This window comes from Selaginella moellendorffii, unplaced genomic scaffold (genome assembly GCF_000143415.4).
Source record: "Selaginella moellendorffii unplaced genomic scaffold, v1.0 SELMOscaffold_63, whole genome shotgun sequence".
In the NCBI taxonomy this organism is placed as follows: domain Eukaryota; kingdom Viridiplantae; phylum Streptophyta; class Lycopodiopsida; order Selaginellales; family Selaginellaceae; genus Selaginella; species Selaginella moellendorffii.
This window is the reverse complement of record NW_003314324.1, coordinates 87,598-111,762: the sequence shown is the minus strand read 5'-3', so window position 1 is coordinate 111,762 and position 24,165 is coordinate 87,598. Positions and strand designations below refer to the sequence as shown.

Here is a 24,165-nt window from a genome sequence, read left to right as displayed (position 1 = left end):
CAGTGTGCAAAATGAAAAGTTGGCAGAGCTAAGCATCTCCAAGTTGTGTAAGTCGTTTGGCCATGTCTCCTCCTCAACTAATCACTCTCCTCTTCTGTGCATTGTTTAGCGCGCCTTTAGATCTCGGGAGGCAGCGATGCTGGACAGTAGAACATAAGCCGAGGAACACTCTCCATCCAGCTCCAAAATCTCTCTCGCAGCTCTCTTCCCACGAGTCCCGTCCTTGTGAGCTTTGCATCCCCCTAGCAAGCTCGTCCACGAGACATCATCCGCCGGGAAAGGCATCGTTTTGATGAGCTCCTCCGCCTCACCCAGCCTCCCTACGCGGCCGAGCACGTCGACGAGACAATGATAGTGCTCCACCACCGGTTGCAAGCCGTGATCGTCCTGCATCGACCGAAAGTTCTCCAAAACATCGTAGAAGAGACCCGCGTGGCCGTGAGCCGCCAGGATGCTCGTGAACGTTCGCTCGTCCAGCCGGAATCCCTCGTTGATCATGTCGAGTTTGAGCGCAAGAGCTTGATCCAGGTGACCACTCTGAGCATACGCCTGGATCATGGAGTTCCAGGAGATCTGTGCTCGTCGCGGCATTCGATCAAAACATCTCCGAGCCTCCTCCAGGTGACCGCTCTCAGCGTACACTCCGATCATAGCGTTCCACGAGATTGTGTCTTGGAAAGGCATCGCATCAAACAGCAGCCTTGCCTCTCGCTCCTCCCTGCTCCGACCAAACGCAGAGATCATGGAGTTCCAAGACGTGAGTGTGATAACCGGCATCCTCCAAAACGCGAGCTTGGCATCGCTGGTATACCCGGCTTGTGCATATCCCGCTGCCAGCAGCGTCCAGGAGATGATATTCTTCCGAGGCATCTGATCAAAAAATCTCTTGGCTTCCTCCGCAGAGTGACACTCCACGCAAGCCAGAATTGCTGTGTTCCAAGACACCAAATCCCGGCAAGGCATCGTTTCAAAGACCCTGATAGAATCCTCTTGATGCCCAGCTTGGGCATAAGCTGCCGATATCGCGTTCCATGATGTTATATCCCTCCTCGGCATCGCTTGAAAGAGGCTCAAAGCTTTTCCGACATCGCCATTTTCTCCATACGCTACAAGCATGGTCGTCCACGCCACGGCATCCTTGTGAGAAATCCCATCAAACATCCTTCTCGCTAAAACCATATGCCCACTGTGGGCATACGCTGCTACCATGGTTGTCAAAGAAACCACGTCTTTCACAGGCATCTGATCGAAGAACAGCCTCGCAGTGTGATAATCCCCAGCAGTGCAGTACGCAGTGATCATCGACGTCCATGACGCCAAATCCCAAAACGGCATTCTATCGAAGAGCCACTGTGATCGATCCATATGGCCAAGCTGGGCATTTGCCTGAACTAGAACGTTCCAGGAGATTTGATCCTTCTCCGGCATCCTCTTCAGAAGAGCGATCGCGTGTTCGTGATCGCTCTCTTGCAAATACGCCTGCGCGATCGCATTGAGAGATTTCACGCTCCAGCTCGGCATCCTCTCGAAGAACCCTCGCGACTCCTCCAGATACCCCTCCTTGGCATACATTGCGACCATGGTCGTCCAGGTGATGATCCCACGCTCTGGATTGGCATCAAAGACGCGCTTGGCCGCCGGTAAATCCCCGCTTCTACCGCACGCCGTGAGCATGATATTCCAGGAGTACGCGTTGGGATGCCGGATGGAATCGAAAACCTGGCGCGCGTCGTCAATGCTGCCGCATTTGCCATACATCTCCACCAGGAGATTGAGCAAGAAGACGTTGCCATGGTGCTGGCTGCTAGAAATCCGAGCGTGAGCCCCTCGTCCGGCGCTTAGATCCCTAGAATCGCCAAATCCCCGCACAAGCTGCGCAAAGAATGCCGGATCTTCCTGGACTTCGATCTCTGTGCTGAAGAATCGATCGCGGTAGCAATGGCGATGGCGATTGCGATGGCGCCCAAATCGCATTAACTCCTCTTCCACATCCGGGAATTTAGGGTTCTTGGGCTTCCAGATAAAATATTTTTCAAGATATACATTCTCTTGGCGGAGAAAGAAGCGAGAGAGGCGATGGCCTCTGTGGCTCAGCGCTACCCCGCCTTGATCTTCCCATCGTCTCTCTTCCGCAAGCCCGATGCGCGGTGCGCTGCCACTGGCGATGATGGATTCAAAGCGCCGGATCGAGCAGCGGTGTCATCGGCGGCTTCTTCTTCTCCGGATTACAAGCCCTTGGATCTTGGCCCGGCGGAGCTCAAGCTCTCATTGCAAGACGAGCCGGCGGGCAAGAAGAAGGAAGAGGTGCGTAAGCTCGAGGTAGAAGGCGAGATTGGAGCCAGCAGAACGAGGATTTTGGAGGAATTTCGCAAAGGACTCAAGGACAAGAGCGCTGGAGAGCTCGCATTGTATGGCGGAATTGCCGGTGTCGGGCTTGCGATTGGAGGCAGTGTGCTGAGCTCACTGGAGGTCTTGCCGCTGGTTCCCGAGGCGCTCCAGGCAGTGGGCGTGGGCTACTCGATCCTCATCGCTGGGTAAGCGATCAGATAGATTTCTTTCTCGGTATTCTCTTGTGTTTCTTCTTTCTTGAAAGCTTGGTATTCTCCTGTGTTTCTTCTTTCTTGAAAGCTTGACGGAGTTTTGTTCGTGTGTAGTCGAGCTTTGAAAGGGAAGAACAATGTGCTCGTTGCGACTTCTCCGTTCAAGGCCATCAGTGAGTTGGTCGACAGTAGCGAGAATTCACGCGTCCAACGGACGACGGTAGTTCTTCCTCGCGTAATTGATTCTTCTTTTTCTTCTACGTGGATTTAGTGCTTGCAAAAAACTTACAGGATATGGACGAGGCTGTCGTGCAAGCGCTGGAAAAACTTGCCAAGGAACGCGACGCAGCAGTGAACAAAGTATGTTCCCACTCGTTCCTTTTCGATTGTTGTCTCAACGACAGTTTTTCATCAGGTGGAAGAAATGAAGCAAGCCGCTAGTGATTTCGCCCGCTTGGCTGCTGAGAAGGAGGCTCTTGAAGCGGTCGCAATGGAGCTTGTCAAGGAGAGGGACTCTGCAATTTCCGAGGTAGATCACAGTTCCATTTCTTTCTTTTCCGTGGATGAGATGATGTGCTCGTAGTGTAGGTGTCGGGGCTCAGAAAAGCTGTCGAGGCCATGCAGGGGAGAATCTCTTCCGTGGAGAAAGCTCTAGCTCAAGAAGTCCAACAATTCAGGCAACAAAACGAGGCACTGGAGGTGCTAGCATGTCAGCTGGCAACCGAGAGGGACTCGGCTTTACAGGAGGTTCATCGGTTTAGTCTTCTTTCCACTTAATGTTTGCTGATTCTCCGCGCTCCAGGTTGCGAGGTTGAAAGAAATGGCATCCCAAAGCGAACGATCCGAGGCAGAGAAGCAGTCTCTGGAAGCCGTCGCTTTGCGTCTCACCGAAGAACGAGACGGTGCTCTCCAAGAATTGGAGCAGCTTAAAAAGGCGAGCAAGAAAAGAAATCTTTCACCTGTGCTTCAAATCTTTCACACTCTCAGGTTGTCGCGGAGCTTCGAGCATCAGATTCGGGCCTCACGCCGGAGCAAGAGCTCTTCATAAAGGAGAAAGTTAGAGCTGCTAGATCACAGTACATTGATATCTCACAAGGCTATGACAAACAGGTATGTGATCTTCTGGTGACGTTACTTACAGTGGAGACACTGCTTGTTCTAGGAGAAGGAGGTGCAAACATTCGTCTCCCATCTTGTAGAAGAGTATGGTGCGCCCCGAGAGTGGACTCTAAATTACATGAAACAATTTCTAGACTCCAAGACTTTCGTGGTGAATGAAAATAGTCACACTGACTTCTGATTTTCAAGGTATTTTTTATTCCTTTTTGCCAACAATTGATGTTAAATCTTTGCATGCCTTCATTCAGCTGGTTTATACAACACATTTTGTATGAGAGACGCCATGGCTTTGCTGGGATCTTTGAAGTTGTCCTTCTTGGGATAGATGAACTGGAATATCCGCGCTGTTTCAAACATGAGCCTCTTGATGCTTCGAGGAATCTGGCTGGGTGTCAAGAACTCCTCAGTTAGCTCCTTCCAGCTTTCATCTATGATTCCTTGCAAGTGTTCTATGGCCTGGGATTCAGTGATGCCCCGGTTTTCTCGCATGTAGCATGTAATGCTTGAGGCAACTTCGCCTTTCTCTCGTTCAAACTGGAAAGAAACCATCACTTGTGAGTTGATCAAGCGATCACAGATTGGAAAGCTCACCTGATATGTTCCAATGTCATTGCACAGCCTTGCGATCAAGCACGTCAGTTGCAGGCAGCGTGAGTTCTTGATCTCTTGCATCAGATGTTTTGAGATGGATTCGCCACAGAAGAAGATGGAGCTCAGGAGCAAGTCTTGCATCCCAACACTGACGGTGGCATTGCTCAAGTATGTTTCAAAGCTCGGGATGTGTTTTCTTTCCATCCATTCCGCATCAACTAGTTGAGCACTGATGAGCTTTGCCAACTGCATCAACGAATCAGAAAATCAGATCATGCTACATTGCATTTGCACATTACTTGTTCTTGCATGTGTTCCCTTATATTAATGGATGAACCAGTTTGAACCTTCGAAGCGCTTTTAACCATTTCGTTGATAGTCCGGTACAAGCCACTGAAGCAAATTTGAACTTCCTCGGATAAGTGGCTCACGAGAGATGGATCCCAGCTGTGGACACTGTTTGATGAGAACTTCTCGCTTTTCAAAGCTTTGCTCACCTCCTGATAGCCTCAAGAATACATCTGGTCTGTGCAGGGCTGCCATAGTAATCGGCTAAATCGTCGAGCGTCGAGCTGAGGAGAGCGTACTTTGTGTAGAAGAGCCGCAACTCCGAGAACTCTGGCTCAAACATGCAAGACGCAATGCTAAAGTGGGCTGTCACGACCTTGTCACCAAAAAATGGAAGATCTCCAAACTTGAGCGCGGCCCACCACCTTTACACAAACACAACTTAATCAAGGTGTGATTTTGAGCTTTATATTGTACCTCAAGAGCGTCTGGATTTCTGATTGGTGAATTGACTGGCATGCGTTGAAGTCCTCTTTTGCCAGATTTATGAAGAGCTCATTGTTTACAAAAGGCAGCCTGTAGTTGATTCCTTAAGGAATTTCAAAAGCAAATAAAGAAAATCACCTGTAAATTGTTTTGGCTATCCATATATCGTTCGGGCCGTAATTGTGAATATAAGATTTAGAATACGCCCTTGGAAGACATGAATTCCACTGGTTCGATAACTCAAACTCTACCTGAATTGAGATTGAAAATGAACTATATCAATGTTAATTAGATGTGTACCTCTTGGAAAAAGTTTTTCTTGGCTGACCATTTGTCTAAGTAAGCTTTATCAAGTTGTGATAAATATTTATGAGCATAGTTCTTAGCTTTTGTCAAGATATTGTCGTTTGCAAAAGCGACTTGGGATGCTCTGTATAGATTGAATATATCAGAAGCACCATGATATGATTCGCCAGGGAAACAGAAGAATTTGTCTTCGCTTGACATAAAATTTAGAAATACATCTACATAAACGCATTTTTTTCCATATGTATATGCATGAATAAACAGAATAAAAGAACCTTACCTGGTGTCACCTTATATCCATGCAACCTGAGCAGACGAAAGCCCATTGATGTGTCGTCAATATCTTTGAGATAGCTTTCTCTCCCCCATCCAATTCCTTTTTTATCACTCCAATATCTATCATAAAATTGTTAGTGGACAATTGTTATTGACTATTCATACTTACTTATACACATAATCTAATATGTTTTTAATTTCAGGTTGAAAATATCGATCAATTCCTAGCCTTTCCAAGGTATCAACAATCCATAAACGCTCAAATAAATCGATAGCATATTGACATGGCACTAAAGTTATAGTTTTTAGAATATTGACAGTATCAACTCAAACAACATAAATTTACCTGAGTTTTTCACTTTTTTAACCACTCCTTTGAGATACTCCAAGCATCTGGGGTCCTTTGTGTGCATATATACACAAGCTGTGGCAGAAGGGGAACTTAGAAACGATCCATCAGTGCCTATGAACTGCAAAATCTTTTCCCAGTTGATGTGATCTTGCAATCCTTCTAAAGAATATAGAATTGTTGTTGGAATAGAATGAACCATCTCCAATGGAATCCTGGATATGTAAAGAAAAATTAGTGCATTCAATTGACTATGTTAGCAAATTTGAGTTTAATTACTTTTGCAACTTCTTTTGACGATATCCTTGAAGAATTTTTAGAGCTGGAATATCAATTGGAATGTCTAGACCCTTCTGTTTGGCTTCCTCTAGCATCGTCATAAAAATGAGCTCAAAACCACAAAGTAAATCTCCTTTATCTTTTGTAAGTTTGTATATGTTTTGCTTGAGGAATCTTTCACCTGATCACAAAATGTTAGGAGATAACCTTGATTTATATCATGGAAACTACCTTTATTGATGTTGTCATGTCCCAGGTTCCACGTTTTCAACGCAACTAAGCATGAGACTGTGCTCAATACCCGATCATAAATTTGAAAGTGGTTCCTATCCCCCCAAGATCCATCAGGAAGCTGGTTATGAGCAATCCACTCCAGTGTTTCGGGGAATTCTGGGCAAGTAGCGTTTGACTGCGAGGGGATCCGAGCAACCCAAGCTGTGTCATAAGCAGAGGGACTGATTTCTCCATCGTCCAAGGTTGCAAGCAATTTTCTCATTTCCTCTATCATATATGCTTTACTGTCGGTGGTGGATGCTGGAACTGTTTCCTGTCAAAAGCATTGTAATCAGAGTGGAACACGAGGGGAAATACCTCCTCCAAGAACTGGAGAGATTCGTGACAAGGAGCACTCTCCTTCGTGACGCTTGGTAAAGCCTTACAACGTTGCAATTGGCAGGATGGAAACTTATATTCCCTGCTCTGCAATCTACAACTGATCCGAGCATAATCAGAAGAGCCTGCATATGGCACATCATGAACACTGAAGTTGCTTCCATATGCTCTGAATGAAATCATATTAGTGATTGTAGAATCAGCGCATCCCTTTGTTTTAAGCAAAGATCTGATGTGGACTTGGACTTATTTTGAGCAACGATGACGAACACGACCGCGAAGGCTCGCCACCCTTTCCAGTCTATTAAACTTTCTCGTCAACAATCTTTCCCACAAATGCGCAACGTGTGGCATGTGGTTAGGCCGGCATGTTTGACTGACTTGCACATCCCTGGGAGTCGTGAACGACTCTGATAATCGGAGCGTAAAAAATTGCAGACCACTTTTGAATATCCAGCTAATTCTGTCGCGATCTCGTGCATGCATCACAATTTGGTGTCATGCTTCACGACGGGCACCACGAGACTACCAAAACAACATATAGATAGATAAGAAATTCTGACAGCCTGATTTGCACTGCTGTGGAAGGTACCCAAGTGATGGATAAGCCTATCAAGTCCCAGGTTCACTTGGTAACTCCAGCAATCCCATCGTCCCCTGGCTGGAACTATGAGCTCACCAATCTCGACCTCATCAATTGGATCCCAAGGCCGGAGTACCATGAGCTTGTGTTCTTCTTCCGCGACTGCGTCTCTCCGCATCATGGCGAGCGAGAGCTCCACCAAGGCCTCAAGTCGTCCCTGTCCAAAGCACTGGCCGAGTTCCCTGTGCTCGCTGGCCGGATTTGCCACGGCGAGGCACCTTTCAAGCTTGAGGTGAATGTCAACTCCCAAGGTGTGAACGTCATTGAATCCAGGAGCGATGCGAGCCTCGACGAGTGGTCGGACCTCAGGCAGTGCCCAATTTCGGTCGATTTCTCGCTTTCTGGTGATCATGCTGATCTCTCCCAGATGTCATTGATGCAAGTCCAGGTGACAACGTTTCGCTGTGGAGGAGTGGCCATTGGCTTCCACTTTCTACACATGGTCATGGACGGGTACAGCCTCGTCAAATTTCTCACGCGATGGAGTGAGATCCACCGTGGGGTCTCGCCGATCAACCCAAGAACTCGCCAAGACTTCACAACCGCGGTGCTGAAAGCTCGCAGCTCTCCAGTCGTGGATGCCCCGGTGCCTTTCGTCGTAGAAAACGCACAGCAAGATGCACTCGGCTTCGACTTTGGAAGGGCGGAAGAACACGAATCGATGGTGCTGCGGATGGGTAAAGAGGCCATCGATTCCTGCGCCCGAGAGATCGAAAGCTCCACCAAGTTCGGCTATGGCAGAGCCACCACCTTTGAGACTGTCTCGGCATTGCTTTGGTCGTCTATAACCGCAGCAAAAGCCATTCCCGGGCATCTTGATACTTCCTACATGCTGCCCATCAACTTGCGAAGCAAAGGTAGATTTGCGCCCCAGATCCCCGAAGACTACTTTGGCAATGCCCTCATTCCATGCCAGGCATACGCTGCCACTGCGGGACAAGTCGCGAGTGACAAGAGCTTTGCTGCCAAGCTGATCCACGAGAAGATCGTTAGCTCCGACCACCTTTGCATGCGCAGTGCCGTGGACTGGCTCGAGTTAAACTCTCCCATGGCACTGCCAGCATCACTTCACTGGAAGCGAGGTTTGCTCTCCACATCTCTGGGGAGGTTTCCAGTCTATGGCATTGATTTTGGCTGGCGGGGTGGCGCATTGGCTCAGCTTTGCCTTCTTCCGACTGCTCTGCCGCCTTCGTTTGTGGCGCTGTTTCCAGCTCCAGCCCCAGAGCCGAAATCGATCGATCAGAGCAGGGGCGTCGACATACACATCCGGCTGGCGCAAACTCACAAGGAAAAGCTGCTCAATGACGTCTTCTTCACTCGCAACTTTGCTGACAAAGAGATCTCTAGCTGGTCAAAGAGTCTGTGTAAGAAAGCCTTGAAAGTTGCCATGAAAGCGTGAAAGCGTCGCTGTATTTTCCTTTTGATCTTGAATAAAGACCTTCGTAATCAAACACTTTCAAAAGGCTCATGAAAGATCGATTTCAAACACCATCTCCAGTACACCACCGTTATATAAATCTAGGTCTTACATTGAATCCAATACTTCCGAGTTCTAGCTAGAATGGAACTCTTCGATCTTGCGCTCTACCTGGGCTTGATCCTCCTGGCTGGAGCGCTATGGAGGCAATACCGCTCTTTCAAGGTACGACTACCACCAGGTCCGCGGGGCTTGCCTTTGATCGGCCATCTCCATCTCCTGAGCACACTGCCACACCGATCCTTGCAAAAGCTGTCGCAAGCCCACGGGCCACTCATGCACCTCCGATTTGGCACAGTACCAGTGATTGTGGCGTCCAGTCCAGCCATGGCCAAGGAAGTTCTCAAGACCCACGACCTCGCATTTGCGTCGAGGCCATACCTCCTCGTCGGTGAGTACGCTGCTTACAACTTCCACAACATTGGCCTCGCCCCCTATGGCGATCACTGGAAGATGATGAGGAAGCTGTGCTCCACCGAGCTCTTCACGGCCAAGCGGATCGACTCCTTCTCGTGGGTGAGAGTGGAGGAGCTGTCCGGCATGGTATCTGGATTGCTGGCGAAATCGGCGAGCAAGGAGGTGGTGCAAATCAAGAGCTTCCTCACCGACTTTACTTTCAATGTCATGACGCGAATCCTGATGGACCGCGCCTTCTTCGGGCCGGCTGGCGCGGACTCACAGGGCAAGGCTCGGGAGTTTCGGGGGATTGTGGAGGAGATCTTGCAGGTGGCCGGGAGTTTCAACGTGAGCGAGTACATTCCCAGTGCATTCAAGTGGATCGACTGGAACATCCCTCGTTTCAAGAGGCTTCATGCTCGCCAGGACAGGTTCCTCCAGGAGATCATCGACGAACACAAGGTTGGTCACGATGCTCTAGCCAAGCCTAGAGATTTCATAGACATCCTTCTCTCCTATTTCAACCATGGAGACTCTCGAACCGACTTGGACAACATCAAAGCTGTGCTTTCAGTGAGTATTTGTTTTTCAAGAACAGCTCTTGACAATTGTGTATCAGGATTTGCTGCCAGGGGGAACCGACACATCCATCACAACAGTGGAGTGGATCCTGGCGGAGCTACTTCGAAACCCACTTGCATTGAAGAAGGCCCAAGACGAGCTCGACACGGTGGTAGGGAAAGATCGCATGGTAAACGAATCGGATTTCCCCAAGCTCCACTACCTGCACGCGATCATCAAGGAGACCTTTCGTCTCCACCCCCCGATCGCGCTGCTCGTCCCACACATGTCAAGATACGAATGCAAGGTGGCCGGCTACGACGTTCCAAAGGGGGCTACCACGCTCGTCAATGTCTACGCGATTGGGAGAGACCCAACGGTGTGGGAGGATCCCACTCGGTTCTCTCCCGAGAGGTTCCTCGAGGGGGCGGGGAAGGGCATGGACGTCCGAGGCCAGGACTTCGAGCTCCTTCCATTCGGCTCGGGGCGACGGTCGTGTCCTGGGCTTCAGCTGGGACTGAAAACGGTCGAGTTGGCTTTGTCAAATCTCGTCCATGGCTTCGACTGGAGCTTTCCCAACGGCGGCGGTGGGAAAGATGCTTCCATGGACGAGGCTTTCGGCTTGGTCAATTGGATGGCGACTCCATTGCGAGCTGTGGTTGCTCCTCGGCTACCACCTCATGCTTATGAGAAAGTTTGACTGTTTACTAAAACTTAAAGTTCTCCATATTTTACTTAGAAGTTTCTTGGCATGTTTTACGTAGAAGTTTCTTGGCATGTTTTACATAGAAGTTGCTTGGCCAAGTTCTCCATGTTTTGCGTAGAACTTGCTTCCTCATTGTCAAATGTAAAGACTTCTATTCGTTCATGACTTTGATTGTTGTGTCAAATTACAATATTCGCCGGTGGACTCCGTCGGGCGGCTGGGGTGTGCATCGACCCTGCTGGGTGGCATCCCCCCAAAAGGAGTCGTTCCATGGCATTTTGTCCCAATAAAAAGTAAAGCCAAGTCAAAAATGTTCGGAATCTACACTGTCATTAGACTGGACTGGATGGCGACTCGCTACCACGACAAAGTTTGACTATTTTAAAGACTTGTTTTAAGAATTTATGAAGTCTGGCTAACTTAAAGGCGACATGTTGCTAGTTTTCCATGTTTCACGCTTTTTCAAGTTCCTAGAAGTTGCTTGGCCAAGTTTCCCATGTTTTACGCAGAAATTGCTTGGTCAAGTTTTCGATGTTTTGCTTAGAACTTGCTTCCTCTTTTTCAAATTAAAAGACTTTTATTCCCTCAAGACTCCTAATGGTGTTTGATTATGGAATCAAATTACAATATTCCATGGCATTTTGTCATGGCTAGGCTAAAATCAAGTCAATATCTACAGGCATTAGACTGGAGATTTCCCGACGGTGGCAAATTTGGCTTGTCAAGTGGATGGCGACTCCATTGCCTTATGACAAAGTTTGACTGCTTGTTTTAATAACTTAAAGGCGCTTGACACGGCTTTTTTATGTGCTTGGCCAAGTTCTCCATGTTTCACGTACAAGCGGCTTGGCAAATTACAATATTCGATGGCATTTTGTCATGGCTAGGTAAGAAACTCAAACACGAAAATCAAGTCAACAATGTCCTATCGGGATCTACACTCTAAGAAGTTGAGCATTTTTAACAGAGCGATAGCACTTTCGACTATCGATATGTAAATTGCAAAAAGATAGCTTTAGGCGCAGTTATGGTGCCTGTGCTGGTACTTTACCTTGTTTGCATTGGGGCAGCAGCACTCGCGTATCTCCAGCGATGGAGAAGATTCAAAGCGATGGATCTGCCTCCTGGGAGCCTGGGCCTTCCGCTACTCGGCGAGACCCTCCAGTTCATACGATACACCAAGAGCAACCGGCCCTGGGAGTTTATCGAACAGCGGGAAGCCAAGTACGGTAAGATCTTCAAGACCTCCTTGTTTGGCTCCCCAATGGTGATGGTCAGTCCTCCCCAAGGCAACAAGCTTGTCTTCTCAAACCACAACCTCTTGGTGGAGACTGCGTGGCCTAGCCCGATGAAGACGCTGGTTGGATCAAACGCCATAAACTTCATGTCTGGAGAGGAGGCCAAGAGCTTCCGTGACGTGCTCATGACCTTTCTGAGTGCTCAAGCCGTCCAGAGCCAAGTCGTGCCTACGAGCAACATGATTCAAGATCACCTCCACAAGCACTGGAAGCATGGGGAGACCGTGCTGGCTTATTCTCTCATCAAACAGGCTCTCTTCTCGGTCACCTGTTGTGCATTCCTTAGCGTGAGTGATGAAGAAGAACAGCTGGAGCTGCTCGAGCCGCTGGCCAAGATCATCAAGGGGCTCATCTCCTTGCCGCTCGATCTCCCCTGGACGAACTTCCACCACGCCAAGAAGGGTCGGGTGGAGCTCTACAAGATGTTTGACAAGTATATCGCGCGGAGAAGGATCGAGCTCGAGAATGGGTCGTCTTGCCAGCAAGATCTCCTGTCACTGCTTCTCAGCACCAAGCTCGACAATGGCAAGCTCATGAACGACGACCAGATCAAAGACAACATCCTATCGCTGCTCTTCGCCGGCCATGACACCAGTTCCAGCTCGCTAGCCATGACCCTCAAGTGCCTGGCTCAAAATCCAGCCTGCTACCAGGAGCTTCGCAGAGGTAAGCAAACTTGTCGAAGATTTTTGATCGAAACTTACCATGATCATCTATGCCAGAACACATGGATATACTATCAGCCAAGCAGCCTGGGGAGGAACTCAACCAGAACGACCTCCGCAAGATGAAATACACATGGATGGTTATCCAGGAGACACTGCGAGTGATGCCGACCGGGTTTGGCATCCTTCGCAAAGCTCTCAAAGATGTCGAGATGGATGGTTTCACCATCCCAAAAGGCTGGCAGGTAAATACCATCTTTTTTGTTTACCTATAGGAAAGAATGTAATCTCTTTGCTGCAGCTCTTAATATCGGGCTACCGGAGCTACAGAAAACCAGAGTTTTTTGCCGAGCCTTTCAAGTTTGAGCCATCCCGATTTGCAGAAGGCACGGGACCGGTTCCATACACATATATTCCATTCGGTGGAGGACCCCGGATCTGCCCGGGCATCCAACTTGCGAAAATGCAGGTGATGGTGTTTCTTCACCACTTGGTCACAAGATATGAGTGGACCCTAGTGGAACCCGATGAACCAGTTTCCTATACCCCAGTTGCAATGCCGACTAAAGGACTGCCAATTAAGTTAAAGTAGAAATACTCAATGTATAGATCTAAGTTATTGCTAGTCAATAAAGGTACAGTCTTATTTTTTATTGACCTTTATTGACTCTTGTTGACTTTGAGCTCTTAGGATTTGCATAGTATGATTTTAATATACAAATGTATCGGTATGAAAAGCTTAGGATGCGACCATTGGATCATTTGCTTCTTCTGGTTTAAATCCGTGCCTGTATATGTCATAGTTATTGCGGCTTCCCTGCGCGAATGGACGCTCGCCAAGCACTGCTAAGAGGTCCTCCTGCCGCAGGACCTCTTTCTCAAGTAGCAGCTCCGCGATCTTGGCAACCCCGTCCCTGTGCTTGTCAATCAGTGCTCGGGTGCGAGCGTAGGCATCACTCACAATCGCCCTCGCCTCCTCGTCCATGAGTTTGCTCGTATTGTTGCTAAAAGGCTTGAGCAGCTCCGTCTGTGACTTGCGGGGAAAGGAGACAAGCCCAACTTTGTCGCTGAATCCATACTCGGCCACCTGCGCGTAGGCCATCAGCGTGACTTTCTCCAGATCGTTCTGCGCACCCGTGGTGATCCTTCCCAGCAGAACCTGGAGAGAGACACATCAGGACCTTTTTCCTCCAAGTTTGTTCTTACCTCCTCCGCTGCTCGCCCTCCAAGAGCCATACAGATTATGTCATTGAATTGCTGCTTGGTCATGAGTAAGTCCTCGTTGGGAACGTATTGCGCAAAGCCCAGCGCCGCACTCCCTCGTGGAACTATTGTAACTTTGAGTAGCGGCTCCGCGTGCTCTAAGAACCACCCGGCGACGGCATGACCAGCTTCGTGGTAAGCAACAGTCCTCCGTTCGTCCTTGCTAACTACCTGTGTTGAAACTGTGTTATCTCGCGAGAAAACTTTGACAAGAAAACCCATAGTACGTACCCGGTTCTTTCTCTCGATGCCGGCAATAACTCTGTCGACTCCTGCTTCGAGCTCCTTCATGGAAATCTCTGACTTCTCACGCCTTGCAGCTATGAGAGCAGCTTCATTGCACACGCTGGCAATCTCCGCCCCAGCAAAGCCGTGTGTGAGACCAGCAACTCGTTGTGAGTAAAACTGAGGCTCCTTGTCCAGCTTCAGTTTCTTGAGATGCACCCGAAGTATCTGTTCTCGTCCTCTCACATCCGGCCTGTCTAAAGCAATCTGACGATCAAAGCGTCCAGGCCTGAGCAACGCCTTGTCGAGAATATCTGGCCTGTTTGTCCCAGCGAGTATGACTACTCCTTCTGTAGTTGCAAAGCCGTCCATTTCAACCAGGAGCTGGTTGAGGGTGTTTTCACGTTCATCGTTTGACCCAAGACCAGCACCTCTTGCGCGGCCGATGGCATCGATCTCGTCAATAAAGATGATGCTCGGGGCTTCGCGACGAGCTTGAGCAAAGAGGTCTCTGACTCGAGAAGGTCCAACCCCGACGAACATCTCTGTAAAGTCAGAACCGGAGATCGAAAGAAATGGCACACCGGCTTCACCTGCAGTAGCCTTTGCTAGCAGCGTTTTGCCGGTGCCAGGAGGTCCGACCAAGAGAGCACCTTTGGGGATTCTTGCACCGAGGTCGAGGTACTTTTTGGGACTCTTCAAAAAGTGAACGAACTCCATCACTTCTGCTTTGGCTTCGTCGCATCCGGCTACGTCCGCGAACATGACCTGCATAGTTAAAATGTAAAGTCAGTAAGCTCTCCCAGAGTAAAACAATATACTACCATGCCTTATCTTTGACGCCTGGATCCATCCTTGCCACCTGAGCCTTTCCCATGGTAAAAATGCTGCGACCACCATTGCTATCCGTCCCCTGCCCAGTGCCAGCTCTCTTCCATTTCCAGACGGAAAATCCAACCCACGCAAAGAGGAAGAGAATCGGTGCCATGTTCGTAAGCTCTCGCCGCCAATTCAACTCGGTTTGATACATGACTGGGACGTAATCGTGCGAGTCCCACCCGAGGCTGGCTTGCGCCCTCTCCAGTTGCTGCTCGAAACCATCAGCACTGCCGATTCGAAAAAAGTGTCGGCAATGACTCTGAGTGTCGTCACTAGAAGCTGGGTCCCGAACAAAAACGCGGACCAAGCTCCTGTTAACCACGACAACATGGTCTACGAGACACTGCTCCAAGAGCTCAGATCGGAATTGATGGTAAGTAATCTGCAAAGAAAAAGTGTATACTGTGAGAAACGAAGAGAAGAAAATGGAGAAGGAGAAAAGAACCTCCGAGACATCTTCACTTCTAGAAACGGTATAGAGGTTCCACAAGGCCGCCACTGATAAGCCGACAGCAACCAAGGATACAATTCTTGTTCTGAGATCTCCGAGATCCCGTGCTCGGGGTTTCGATTTTCCTGGAAGAAAGGCAAAACGTAAGTTATCCAGAGTAGAAGTTTGATACCTTGGTTTGACTTCTCCCCGGGACCATCTTTTGGAACCTTGTTCTTTGGATAGAAGTTACTGAAGCCTGGAAGAACAAAGAGTATTAACGCTATTGCTAACAATTAATTTCATCAAACTCAATTCCAACCTCTTTCCGATGCTTTACTCGAATAGAATTGCCGAGTGCCGAGATTGCTACCTTGGTATCGCTGTTGTTTGTGCGCTCCTCTCAAATCACGGCCGCGCCGTAATCCGCACGCGCCGCCGCTGCCAATCCAGCTTCCGAAAGACCGCTGCGTCGGGATAGGATCAAAACCCAGCCGGTGCTCTAGAATGCCGCCGAGACACGGATTATCCACCAGAATGCCGCGACTCTCCCTGAATGCCTGGCCCGAGGAGAGGGAAATGAGATCGAGAATGGCTGCGCCGCGCGAGACTTACCGAGAGGATTCGTTTTCTTGCGAGGAGCGCGGCCAGCTGCCGAGACATCAAAAACCTCTGCCAATCGACGAGCCCTAAAAAAATGGTCGCGAGGTCGAAACCCTGGCTCGGAAAACAAAGAGAATCTTAAAACAGCATATTCTAGTCGGCTATAAGAATATTCTCATTTTAAACTGTTCGAATTTAGGGTTCTTCATTTTTTTCTTGTTTGGGTGTGGCGAGATGGGGAAGAAGATGACGACGGAGCAATGCCTGGCGTATTTGCAGAGGAAATCCGCCACGAATGGAGATTCTGTGTTTGCGCATCTCGCACAACTGATCCAACTGGTAAGTAAAGCTCGGGCGGATCGATTTTGCCCCAATTCTTTTTCTCTGTTTTGTAGATCGTTGTGACGCAGCCAGAGAATGCCGTGGACATTTTAGAGACGAGCTTGCTGCTCAAGCAGACTCGATTCGTCCCCGAGGAAGGCCCCAAAGTCCCTCGCTCGTGGAAGGATGACAAAGACGAGAAGTTTGTCAAGCAGTTTATCGGCCTCCAGAGGTATTTCCTCCGCTAGTCTTTGGGGAGAATAACTTGCAAAGAACTTTTCCATTGGTGAGCTCATCGTTTCTTCCTTTGTTCCAGTGCTTGTTTGCAAGGTCTAAAGTTTGTTCTTTTGCTCTTGTTTTTCTTTCATAGCATTCCCGAAAAGAAGCCTCCCCCAGCGGCTGTCGATCCCGAGTCCGAGGAGCCTCCTCCAGAAGAGGAGCCGGAGGAGGAAGAAGGAGAAGGCCCCGAATACGCAGTGGACAACTTCCTCTCGGACAGTGCGTTTTTCGAGGCGATTGGATCCGGGCTGGGCCGAGCGGAAAACTACCAGATTGTTTTGACGATGCGGCAGCTGGGAGGCACCAAGATCGTCTCGAAAATGAAGTTCTTTGGCAAGTTCTTCGGCATCAACAGGTAAAGCTTACGAGCAAGCTTTTCCGGATTGAACTATTTTGTGTCTAGCAACTATTTCGTGTTTGAGACGACGAGCGAACCAGCGGCAGAGCCAGAAGGTGGTGGCGAGGAAGGAGAAGAGGGTGCTAAGAAGGGGCCGTGGGGAAGGCCAGTGGAAACCATTCCAGTGGAAGCAGGCATTGGACCAAACGCAAATACGTACTGGGTTTGCAGCCGGCCAGGCGACGAACTCTACAGGCTTCCAGACGTGACACCACTCCAGATCAAAACCGCGAGACAGATAAAGAAGTTTTTCACCGGAAACTTGAAGGTGCACTCTTTGCTTTTGCTTTTCCTTCTCACCTCTATAAACTCTCTTCTCAAGTAATCTGACCAGGCTGAAGTTTCGGCATATCCACCGTTTCCTGGAGTCGAAGAGAACTATTTGCGCGCACAGATTGCACGGATATCAGCCACTTGCGAGATTGCTCCCAAAGGTTTTTACAAGGTGAGCTTCAAAAGCATGGCTTACATTCTAATGCTCTATTCTTTTTCTCGTTTCTCCATCAGGCTCCAGAAGAAGGTGAAGAAGGTGGCGAAGGAGGGCCACTGGAACCGGACGAGGAGTATCAACCTCTTGCCACGGCCGAGCTCCAGTCGCTAGAAAACTGGGTACACAAGAACAAGTACCTCAACTTACAAGGCCGGACGACACTCTTCGTCCCGGAAAAGGAAGAGGCGGAGGAGGCCGAGGAAGAAGAAGGCGAGGAGAAGGAAGAGCAGCCACCGAGCCCCGAGGAGCTGGAAGAGATCCCGGGAGCTCTCACCTCCATCGACACAGACAAAGATCTCCCGCAGCAAGGCTGGAAGCCGTGGTCTCTCATCACCAGCTCGACGCACAAGAGCCTCAAGCACCAAGTTCTCGGTTTGAGGTCGGCAATCTGGCCGGGTGCCTGTACCGTGGTCACTCCAACCGGGTTTAGCAGCGTCTACATCGGCTGGGGGATGAAACACACGCCTTTCGTGGCACCGCTACCGCCTCCAGTGTTGAAAGAGTTTGAGGGGCTCACGCCGGAGAGCTTGGAGCTCCCGCCCATACCAAAGCCGCCAGAGCCCGAGGCTGGAGAAGGCGAGGAAGGTGGCGAAGTCGATGAAGAATAATAGTTTCTCTAAGCAAGCATTCCTGATTATTTGAGCCTAACTAGAGTATTATGTGGGAAAAATCATGGTTGTAGAAAATACCTAATCCTATTATGGTGAAAACATTGGTATTGGATCTTGATAACACGCTTGTCTGCGTGTCCGACCACGACGATGACAATCTCCTCCAGTGCGTGACGAAGCGACCGGGTTTGGACAAGTTCCTGAGAGATATGTCACAGGTTTACGAGGTCGTGGTCTTCAGTGCCTCGGGCGCATCGTACGTGAAGAAGATTGTAAGCAGCTTGGAGAATTAGTCTCTGCCATTTTCACGGGGAGCGATACAGATTGGGTGAGTGGCCAAGTGGTGAAGGATTTGAGGAAACTGAAAAGGGAGCAGGAAAGTCTCATGGTGTGGATCGATGACAACGCGAGCTTGTATCTCTACCATCCCAAGAGTGGAGTCCCGCCCTTCCATGGCAATCCCAATGACTCCATCCTCGAGGCCTTGACTCCGCTGCTACTCAAGGTGGAATCGAGCCAAATCAGTATAGAGGATGCAAACAAGATGTTTGTTTCGAGTGTTAAACAGCATAAACAAACTCCCAGATACTGACGCTCTTGGTGAAATTTTGCAAAATACCATTTTTGTTCGTTTATATTACATTTTAATCGTTAAATCCTCATAGTTAGCTACATTCTACAAACTTTTTCGGCACTCCCAAGATGTTTCTATGAAAGCTTTAGGATCAAAGTCAAAAACTTTTGAGAGAAAGAAAACCAAACAAAGCCAAACTTTTCAAACTTCGTCATAATCGTTTCTGCTCTCAATCCACCACCACCATGTCCTCGTAGATCTTGTCCGAGATGGCACTCCGGAGGATGAGCATGGGATCGATAGCCCCGCTGTTCTCCAGGAACATCTTGAGTATGTTCTTGGAGAAGCCCGAGACGAGCGCCACGCCGGGCTCGTCCTTGAGCACCGGGACGCTCTCCGAGTCCCTCAAGTTCCAGAAGACAATCTGCGGCGGCTCCACGTACCCGGCCTCCTTGAACTTGCGCTTGATCGCCATATGATCCGTCTCCCAACCTGGCGCCTGTTCGCCACCCCACCAATCCGGCCGAGGATTGTACACGCCGCCGTAGTGTTTCCCCCTGGCCTCGTCAAACTCCATGTCGCTGTAGACGAAGAGCCTCTTCACCATCTTCTCCGGCGGGACGTTAAACTCGCGGGCTCGCTCCAGGATCCGATCAAACACCTTCTGGAAGTCGGTGTTCATGTCCCACGGCATCCTCGTCGTGAACTCGTACTTCTCCGCCAGCGTCTCGCCCCGGATCTCGTGGAAGGCCGGCTCGTCGCTGAAAGTTATCAGCCGACCCTTCCACGGCTCGTCGCTCAGCTCCGCCGTGATCATCCCCAGCGCGATGCAAACCTCCATCGGCGTCCCGCTCATACTCCCCGACACGTCGCAGACGGACACCGAGTTCTCCAGGCTCCCCTTCCGCCGCAGCTCGTCCACCATCGCCCTCCACTGCAGCTCCGCCGCGCCTCTCTCCGCGCCATCCTTGGTGACAGCAGCCCGGAGGATCTCGTGCGGGAGAACCGCCCCGGCCGCGATCTTTTCCTTGCCGGACTTGACGTCCTCGAGGTACTGCTTGAACCGCTCCTCGTCGTGCTTGGTGAAGATCTTCGAGTACGTCTTCATCGCCACCGACGCCACCCGGTTGTATGGCAGCTCGTCCCACCTCTGCGCGCTCATGTACACCTCCGGGAGCTCCAGCGCCTTGCGCAGTGGAACCAGAACCTCCTTGCGCAGCTTGTCGCGAGCTCGGTACGCGTACTGCCTCTGGTCCAGCTCCGCGAACTCGGGGGTGCTGTTCTTCGGGAAGAGCTTGCACGCGATCGCCTCGCACAGCAGCGTCTGCTTGTCATAGGCGGAGTCGAGTGATGGACACCACTTCGCCGCGAGACTGATCCTCGCATTGTTCTTGTGCTGCTTGTACGCCTCCAGATCCTTGGCGAGCGCGTCGGCGAAGACGCGAGCAACGCCGGCGTACACCGCTGCAAACTCGGGATCCTTGGCGAGCCTGTCGATCGCGCGGCGAGCCAGCGCCAGCGATCTCTCCTTGCGCAGCTCGGAAGCCTTTTGCTTCTCGGCCTTGTCCTTGGCGATGCTCGCCGCTACTCGCTCCTCCCGGTCGCCTTGCGTAGCGATCCTTGCTCTGTCCGTGATCCTTGCGCATCTGTCCCGGCCGCTCCGGCGGATCCTCGAGCGCCACCGCCGATCATGTCTCTTGTTCTTCCACTCCTCCTTCTCGCGCATTCTCTGCGCCGTCACCACCTCGCCTTCCAGGATCCGCTGGACGAGCTCCAGGAGATCCTTGAAGTAGCCGACCGGGGCGACCTTGGCGATGTTGGCGGCCAGCGTCCGGGGATGGTGATCGTAGAGCCAGCATGCAGCGTCATAGAAGTGGAGCTTGTCCGATTTGCCGCTGCCACGGATCCCCCGGAGCTGGAAGATGAGCTTGAGAGTCGTCAAGGGATCTTCTTTCCAGGCCGTGGTGGCCAGTTCCTTGACGCGCGAGGAATCGGTGGTGTCGGGGACGATGTGGAAGAAGAAATCGAGGCAGGCCGAGCCGGATGCGACGTAAGTGTCGGCGAGATTCTCGGTGAGGCCCTTGAGTGGGAGAGGATCGATCGCCATACCTTGGAGGGCGAGCTCCGGCGGGCCGCAGATCGTGAGTACTTCCTCGTTGATCGACGCCATGAAAGAAAAGGATCCCTAAACGAGGATCCCTGGCCGCTATTTAACTGTGCTCGCGCCTTGGGAGCCAAGTAAACGCTTTGCTTAAATTAACTCCGGGTTTAATGGGTTCGCTCGCTACGTGTTTGAAATGCAAAAAACCAAGCGGCTGGATTTGACAAGCACAAAACGCAAAGAAATTCTTATTTTCGGAATGGTGCTCACGACGATGGATTTGTACTGACTGGAATTGCTATAAGATTTGGAATGAACGTTTTCAAGTTGGAAACGAGGTTACCATGTCTGGCAAATCCCAAGTAGACACACAAGGGTGGAAACTAGAAGCCCAAGACGCATTTAGCCAGGCCCTTGGCACCACCACATGTAGCAGCAAGTGCCAGGCATGAGTATTTTGTAGGAAGTGTTTTTCGCTACTTGGAGATGGTCCAAGAGTGTGTTCTTCCAGACAGAAAAAAACTTCTCTTTCCATTTTGTTTTGGAGATTTCAGCTAAAGTTTTCAAAAGACTTTACGGCTGTTTTTATGCTGTAAAGCATTCCAATTGGCACTAGTATGTATCTATGATATCAAGAGGCTATGGTGTGCAAAATTTTCTCACTGCAGGAGGAAAGCTTTGAGATTAGTTAGCATTGAGAGTGTCTTGATGTTCATCCAAATAGAGCTGTGTGAGACGAATCATTCATTCATTCATAAACTGCTTATGACTGGAGGATGTAAATAGCTGTGGTAGAGCGGCATGTGGTAGAGCGGGAGAACTCCTCCAGAGCCTTGCATTGACATTCATGGGGAAGATGCTAACCGAGCAATTGTAGCATGGCAGTGCTATGAAGCACCTACATTTGCACAGCATCAGTCACCTGGATGTGAAGGCCACATTGGCAAAGGCGTCTACAAGATACTAGATGGAACCATGTTCATCTTGTGCTAGAAAAAAACTAGAGACTGAATGGGTGGCGTTGTTAAACTTGCAAAGTCTATGCACTATTGCAAAGAGGTTGTGCATCAGGGGGATGGTCTAAACTTGAGTTTGAGTTCATAAGTTGAGCTCAATTTAGCTCAAGTCAATGTTAGTCAATATAATCAACTATAACTCTTATAAGGAAATATTATGTAAGAAAGATGTTATTCTTTGGTGAATTTCAAATTCATTTTTTTAATTGTCAATGGTTTAGAAAAAATTTTATTTTTTAAATATATTCATGGAGAAAAATTTTAATTTCTAATGTGACCTATACAATAAAATATTGATTGAGTAGTTTCTAGAATTAGAAGTTCGTCCAAAATGTGAACTTCAATATTCCCATTTTTATTTGAAACCAAAATAACCTGAAAAATTCTATGGGTAACTTGAAATTTCTATAGTACATTTCGATAATTTAACATTTCAACAATTGACTATAAATATATAAAAAATTTGAAACAATGATTCACTCATTCATTCTTTAGAGTTTTACAGATATAAGAAGCAAATAAGACAAAAACTCTATGAGTAATTTTATCTTACAAAAATGTGAAAATATTAATTTATTTTCACTACCACAATCTCTATATTACAATTTTAGTCTTTATTATTCACTTGGGAATATAGAAATCATTGTTACTATTGATAGAAATACTTCTATTACTTTCAAAATAATAGTCTAGAGTAAAAGAAAAGAAAAAATGGATAGCATAGGAGAAAGCACTAACAAATTCACTTCATAAAACTTTCCACAGATTTTGTAATTTACTAAAATATTATAAAGATAAGTAATTTTTTTATATATATATCCAATATGTTGTATCTTTGCAAGGAGTATAAATTTATAATATATATGGTATGGATGAATCAAAGAATCAAATTTATATATGTTTTCATGATTGAAAGGTATTCTTGCAAAAAGGCATGCTCATGTGTCTATGTGTGTTTGCCATTATTATATATAACAAACCAACTATATATCTATATCTATATATATATATAGAGTTTTTAGCTTTTAGAACCCTATAGCCATTTGTCTCTAATAGTAAGTTGTAATTACCAAGACTAACAATTATGATTCAATATATTACTATGTTATAATAAAATGCATTCTTGAGATTGAAATGTAATATATTAATTAGAGAAATTTTACTGTTACAAAATTTAATTCTTCGTGTATGTTGTAATGGTTCAAAAGAAGTTTACTTTTGGTCTTGAATGCCTCTTATATTAATCTCCACTTCCATCTTCAAGCTTAACTAATAATCCACCTATATCTTTACATAACAATCATTCTTTTTATTTTGAGGGGTGTTGTGATGATTTTCCATTTGTGTCGCGAATATGATTTCGAGTATCGAAAGTTACCTGTCAACCAGTCCTTATGGACACTCTTTTCTTACTACCACGACGGTAGGAGGTCAGTATTGTTAGACCCTTTATCAGTCCCTTTTGTTTAAGTGTTAATAAACTGGGTTTAGCATCTGTATTTGGCCAAATGAGCATAAGGAAAGAATTCCTAAATGTCTATTTAACTGAGCATACTTGGCTTGTTAGTTCTCGTTTGCTTTGTTTTGTGTTAGCTTGACAAGAACCCTCGTGTATTGAGATTAGTCCCTCAATAATGCTAGATGATAGTTTACCATGTCTGCTAAACACCTTCGCTATCATGCCTTTTGTGTTAGTCTTATTTTGGTCTCAAATGGTATTTATGGAAAGTGTTTAGATTTGCTCATTTGGCATATTTACAGAATAGTCTAGCTCCTACTTATGTAGCTGTCTTTGTTCTGTGTTCGGCTTGCGTCTAAGCCCAAGCTCTACACCATGCTAGCTAGTGGAGTACCCATATCCTCGCGTTAGGCCATTGGTACGCTGAAATAACGCTAGACTTCGTTTGGCTCTGTTTTGCATGTTGGTCCTGGCATTAAGATGTTAAATACTCCAGGATTGTTCTAAGTTGCTTTGTGTTCCTGTCCCTTCGCTCCTTGGGTTGTATGTTCGAGAGTTGCTCCGTGGTCCAATTCCATCACTTTTTGGCTTCATTTTTAGGAGTTTGGCACTGTTTCTTTGTTTAGTGGCCCAAGGCCTTGAAACTCGGGTTCCACACCACTGTCCTTTGGACACGTGGCATATGACATGTTGCCAGCTGCAATATGCCACCTGAGGACACCCCCGGGAACGTGGAGTCATAGCTGGCGAGGTGGCTGAGGCACTGCACAGCGACGAGCTGCTCGACCTATGTTAGCGTTCCCTCGGCAAGCTCGGCCAGCACAGGTACCGCGTGGTACCGCATGGCATGGATGCCATACCGCTCAACATTCATGGTGTAGGAGCCAAGGATGTGGGTGGCGTAGTATGGGACGACCTAGAGGAC

The 24,165-nt window shown here is 48.4% G+C and overlaps 11 protein-coding genes across 12 annotated transcripts; 7 read left to right on the top strand and 4 right to left on the bottom strand.

Annotated features, from left to right (window-relative positions):
- Positions 1-105: 105 nt before the first annotated feature.
- LOC112351571 (pentatricopeptide repeat-containing protein At4g02750-like) lies at positions 106-1,974 on the bottom strand. The gene has a single exon (XM_024689679.1). It carries the CDS (start codon positions 1,972-1,974, stop codon positions 106-108), a length of 1,869 nt encoding a protein of 622 aa, XP_024545447.1.
- A 35-nt stretch (positions 1,975-2,009) lies between these two features.
- Positions 2,010-4,234, top strand: LOC9644619 (rootletin). 2 transcript variants are annotated; one of them, XM_024689662.1, is made up of 9 exons: positions 2,010-2,534; positions 2,655-2,760; positions 2,832-2,900; positions 2,956-3,069; positions 3,129-3,287; positions 3,343-3,474; positions 3,528-3,650; positions 3,703-3,848; positions 3,908-4,234. In XM_024689662.1, exons 1-8 carry the CDS (start codon positions 2,077-2,079, stop codon positions 3,838-3,840), a joined length of 1,299 nt encoding a protein of 432 aa, XP_024545430.1. In that variant the 5' UTR covers positions 2,010-2,076; the 3' UTR covers positions 3,841-3,848; positions 3,908-4,234. The 2 variants fall into 2 exon arrangements, with proteins under 2 accessions (XP_024545430.1, XP_024545429.1); XM_024689661.1 differs by having other exon boundaries at positions 2,020-2,534; positions 2,655-2,775.
- On the bottom strand, positions 3,876-7,045 carry LOC9644782 ((13E)-labda-7,13-dien-15-ol synthase). Its single transcript, XM_024689660.1, has 13 exons — positions 6,826-7,045; positions 6,466-6,781; positions 6,235-6,415; positions 5,953-6,170; positions 5,776-5,896; positions 5,611-5,726; positions 5,325-5,548; positions 5,163-5,275; positions 5,016-5,114; positions 4,748-4,963; positions 4,550-4,697; positions 4,251-4,496; positions 3,876-4,193 (listed from the first exon to the last, which is right to left on the bottom strand). Exons 1-13 carry the CDS (start codon positions 7,027-7,029, stop codon positions 3,900-3,902), a joined length of 2,496 nt encoding a protein of 831 aa, XP_024545428.1. The 5' UTR covers positions 7,030-7,045; the 3' UTR covers positions 3,876-3,899.
- A 390-nt stretch (positions 7,046-7,435) lies between these two features.
- Positions 7,436-8,932, top strand: LOC9644781 (shikimate O-hydroxycinnamoyltransferase). The gene has a single exon (XM_002984605.2). The coding sequence runs from the start codon at positions 7,446-7,448 to the stop codon at positions 8,886-8,888; it is 1,443 nt and encodes a 480-aa protein (XP_002984651.1). The 5' UTR covers positions 7,436-7,445; the 3' UTR covers positions 8,889-8,932.
- A 32-nt stretch (positions 8,933-8,964) lies between these two features.
- On the top strand, positions 8,965-10,652 carry LOC9644780 (flavonoid 3'-monooxygenase). The gene is made up of 2 exons (XM_002984604.2): positions 8,965-9,935; positions 9,982-10,652. The coding sequence occupies exons 1-2, from the start codon at positions 9,051-9,053 to the stop codon at positions 10,621-10,623; spliced, it is 1,527 nt and encodes a 508-aa protein (XP_002984650.1). The 5' UTR covers positions 8,965-9,050; the 3' UTR covers positions 10,624-10,652.
- A 901-nt stretch (positions 10,653-11,553) lies between these two features.
- On the top strand, positions 11,554-13,245 carry LOC9644618 (cytochrome P450 716B2). The gene is made up of 3 exons (XM_002984603.2): positions 11,554-12,593; positions 12,650-12,837; positions 12,894-13,245. Exons 1-3 carry the CDS (start codon positions 11,657-11,659, stop codon positions 13,182-13,184), a joined length of 1,416 nt encoding a protein of 471 aa, XP_002984649.1. The 5' UTR covers positions 11,554-11,656; the 3' UTR covers positions 13,185-13,245.
- Positions 13,246-13,265: 20 nt separating this feature from the next.
- On the bottom strand, positions 13,266-16,077 carry LOC9644779 (ATP-dependent zinc metalloprotease FTSH 8, mitochondrial). The gene is made up of 8 exons (XM_002984516.2): positions 16,005-16,077; positions 15,712-15,949; positions 15,583-15,648; positions 15,405-15,535; positions 14,910-15,341; positions 14,087-14,848; positions 13,799-14,026; positions 13,266-13,751 (listed from the first exon to the last, which is right to left on the bottom strand). The coding sequence occupies exons 1-8, from the start codon at positions 16,050-16,052 to the stop codon at positions 13,332-13,334; spliced, it is 2,325 nt and encodes a 774-aa protein (XP_002984562.2). The 5' UTR covers positions 16,053-16,077; the 3' UTR covers positions 13,266-13,331.
- Positions 16,078-16,208: 131 nt separating this feature from the next.
- On the top strand, positions 16,209-16,792 carry LOC112351602 (flagellar radial spoke protein 4-like). Its single transcript, XM_024689758.1, has 3 exons — positions 16,209-16,331; positions 16,388-16,599; positions 16,684-16,792. The coding sequence occupies exons 1-2, from the start codon at positions 16,227-16,229 to the stop codon at positions 16,559-16,561; spliced, it is 279 nt and encodes a 92-aa protein (XP_024545526.1). The 5' UTR covers positions 16,209-16,226; the 3' UTR covers positions 16,562-16,599; positions 16,684-16,792.
- Positions 16,626-18,107, top strand: LOC9644617 (flagellar radial spoke protein 4). The gene is made up of 4 exons (XM_024689757.1): positions 16,626-16,947; positions 16,996-17,257; positions 17,324-17,434; positions 17,497-18,107. Exons 1-4 carry the CDS (start codon positions 16,877-16,879, stop codon positions 18,085-18,087), a joined length of 1,035 nt encoding a protein of 344 aa, XP_024545525.1. The 5' UTR covers positions 16,626-16,876; the 3' UTR covers positions 18,088-18,107.
- A 72-nt stretch (positions 18,108-18,179) lies between these two features.
- Positions 18,180-18,682, top strand: LOC112351570 (mitochondrial import inner membrane translocase subunit TIM50-like). The gene is made up of 2 exons (XM_024689678.1): positions 18,180-18,330; positions 18,414-18,682. The coding sequence occupies exons 1-2, from the start codon at positions 18,180-18,182 to the stop codon at positions 18,680-18,682; spliced, it is 420 nt and encodes a 139-aa protein (XP_024545446.1).
- Positions 18,683-18,725: 43 nt separating this feature from the next.
- LOC9644778 lies at positions 18,726-20,824 on the bottom strand. Its single transcript, XM_002984515.2, has one exon. The coding sequence runs from the start codon at positions 20,769-20,771 to the stop codon at positions 18,894-18,896; it is 1,878 nt and encodes a 625-aa protein (XP_002984561.2). The 5' UTR covers positions 20,772-20,824; the 3' UTR covers positions 18,726-18,893.
- Between the last annotated feature and the right edge of the window lie 3,341 nt (positions 20,825-24,165).

What these genes read in the sequence shown, in the direction of transcription:
- LOC112351571 (XM_024689679.1), bottom strand. Translation starts at nt 1,974, where the DNA reads ATGCGATTTGGGCGCCATCGCAATCGCCATCGCCATTGCTACCGCGAT.
- LOC9644619 (XM_024689661.1), top strand. Translation starts at nt 2,077, where the DNA reads ATGGCCTCTGTGGCTCAGCGCTACCCCGCCTTGATCTTCCCATCGTCT. An exon ending in GCGACGCAGCAGTGAACAAA is followed by an intron (nt 2,901 to 2,955) that starts GTATGTTCCCAC and finishes GTTTTTCATCAG; the next exon opens with GTGGAAGAAATGAAGCAAGC. An exon ending in GGGACTCGGCTTTACAGGAG is followed by an intron (nt 3,288 to 3,342) that starts GTTCATCGGTTT and finishes TCCGCGCTCCAG; the next exon opens with GTTGCGAGGTTGAAAGAAAT.
- LOC9644782 (XM_024689660.1), bottom strand. Translation starts at nt 7,029, where the DNA reads ATGATTTCATTCAGAGCATATGGAAGCAACTTCAGTGTTCATGATGTG. An exon ending in AGAAAAACTTTTTCCAAGAG is followed by an intron (nt 5,276 to 5,324) that starts GTACACATCTAA and finishes ATCTCAATTCAG; the next exon opens with GTAGAGTTTGAGTTATCGAA. An exon ending in GGGAACACATGCAAGAACAA is followed by an intron (nt 4,497 to 4,549) that starts GTAATGTGCAAA and finishes TCGTTGATGCAG; the next exon opens with TTGGCAAAGCTCATCAGTGC.
- LOC9644781 (XM_002984605.2), top strand. Translation starts at nt 7,446, where the DNA reads ATGGATAAGCCTATCAAGTCCCAGGTTCACTTGGTAACTCCAGCAATC.
- LOC9644780 (XM_002984604.2), top strand. Translation starts at nt 9,051, where the DNA reads ATGGAACTCTTCGATCTTGCGCTCTACCTGGGCTTGATCCTCCTGGCT. An exon ending in ACATCAAAGCTGTGCTTTCA is followed by an intron (nt 9,936 to 9,981) that starts GTGAGTATTTGT and finishes ATTGTGTATCAG; the next exon opens with GATTTGCTGCCAGGGGGAAC.
- LOC9644618 (XM_002984603.2), top strand. Translation starts at nt 11,657, where the DNA reads ATGGTGCCTGTGCTGGTACTTTACCTTGTTTGCATTGGGGCAGCAGCA. An exon ending in CTACCAGGAGCTTCGCAGAG is followed by an intron (nt 12,594 to 12,649) that starts GTAAGCAAACTT and finishes CATCTATGCCAG; the next exon opens with AACACATGGATATACTATCA. An exon ending in CCATCCCAAAAGGCTGGCAG is followed by an intron (nt 12,838 to 12,893) that starts GTAAATACCATC and finishes TCTTTGCTGCAG; the next exon opens with CTCTTAATATCGGGCTACCG.
- LOC9644779 (XM_002984516.2), bottom strand. Translation starts at nt 16,052, where the DNA reads ATGTCTCGGCAGCTGGCCGCGCTCCTCGCAAGAAAACGAATCCTCTCG. An exon ending in CAAGAAAACGAATCCTCTCG is followed by an intron (nt 15,950 to 16,004) that starts GTAAGTCTCGCG and finishes TCCTCGGGCCAG; the next exon opens with GCATTCAGGGAGAGTCGCGG. An exon ending in GAGGGCGAGCAGCGGAGGAG is followed by an intron (nt 13,752 to 13,798) that starts GTAAGAACAAAC and finishes GTCTCTCTCCAG; the next exon opens with GTTCTGCTGGGAAGGATCAC.
- LOC112351602 (XM_024689758.1), top strand. Translation starts at nt 16,227, where the DNA reads ATGGGGAAGAAGATGACGACGGAGCAATGCCTGGCGTATTTGCAGAGG. An exon ending in TCGCACAACTGATCCAACTG is followed by an intron (nt 16,332 to 16,387) that starts GTAAGTAAAGCT and finishes TCTGTTTTGTAG; the next exon opens with ATCGTTGTGACGCAGCCAGA.
- LOC9644617 (XM_024689757.1), top strand. Translation starts at nt 16,877, where the DNA reads ATGCGGCAGCTGGGAGGCACCAAGATCGTCTCGAAAATGAAGTTCTTT. An exon ending in AAGTTCTTCGGCATCAACAG is followed by an intron (nt 16,948 to 16,995) that starts GTAAAGCTTACG and finishes TTTTGTGTCTAG; the next exon opens with CAACTATTTCGTGTTTGAGA. An exon ending in CTCCCAAAGGTTTTTACAAG is followed by an intron (nt 17,435 to 17,496) that starts GTGAGCTTCAAA and finishes TTTCTCCATCAG; the next exon opens with GCTCCAGAAGAAGGTGAAGA.
- LOC112351570 (XM_024689678.1), top strand. Translation starts at nt 18,180, where the DNA reads ATGGTGAAAACATTGGTATTGGATCTTGATAACACGCTTGTCTGCGTG. An exon ending in TTACGAGGTCGTGGTCTTCA is followed by an intron (nt 18,331 to 18,413) that starts GTGCCTCGGGCG and finishes GGAGCGATACAG; the next exon opens with ATTGGGTGAGTGGCCAAGTG.
- LOC9644778 (XM_002984515.2), bottom strand. Translation starts at nt 20,771, where the DNA reads ATGGCGATCGATCCTCTCCCACTCAAGGGCCTCACCGAGAATCTCGCC.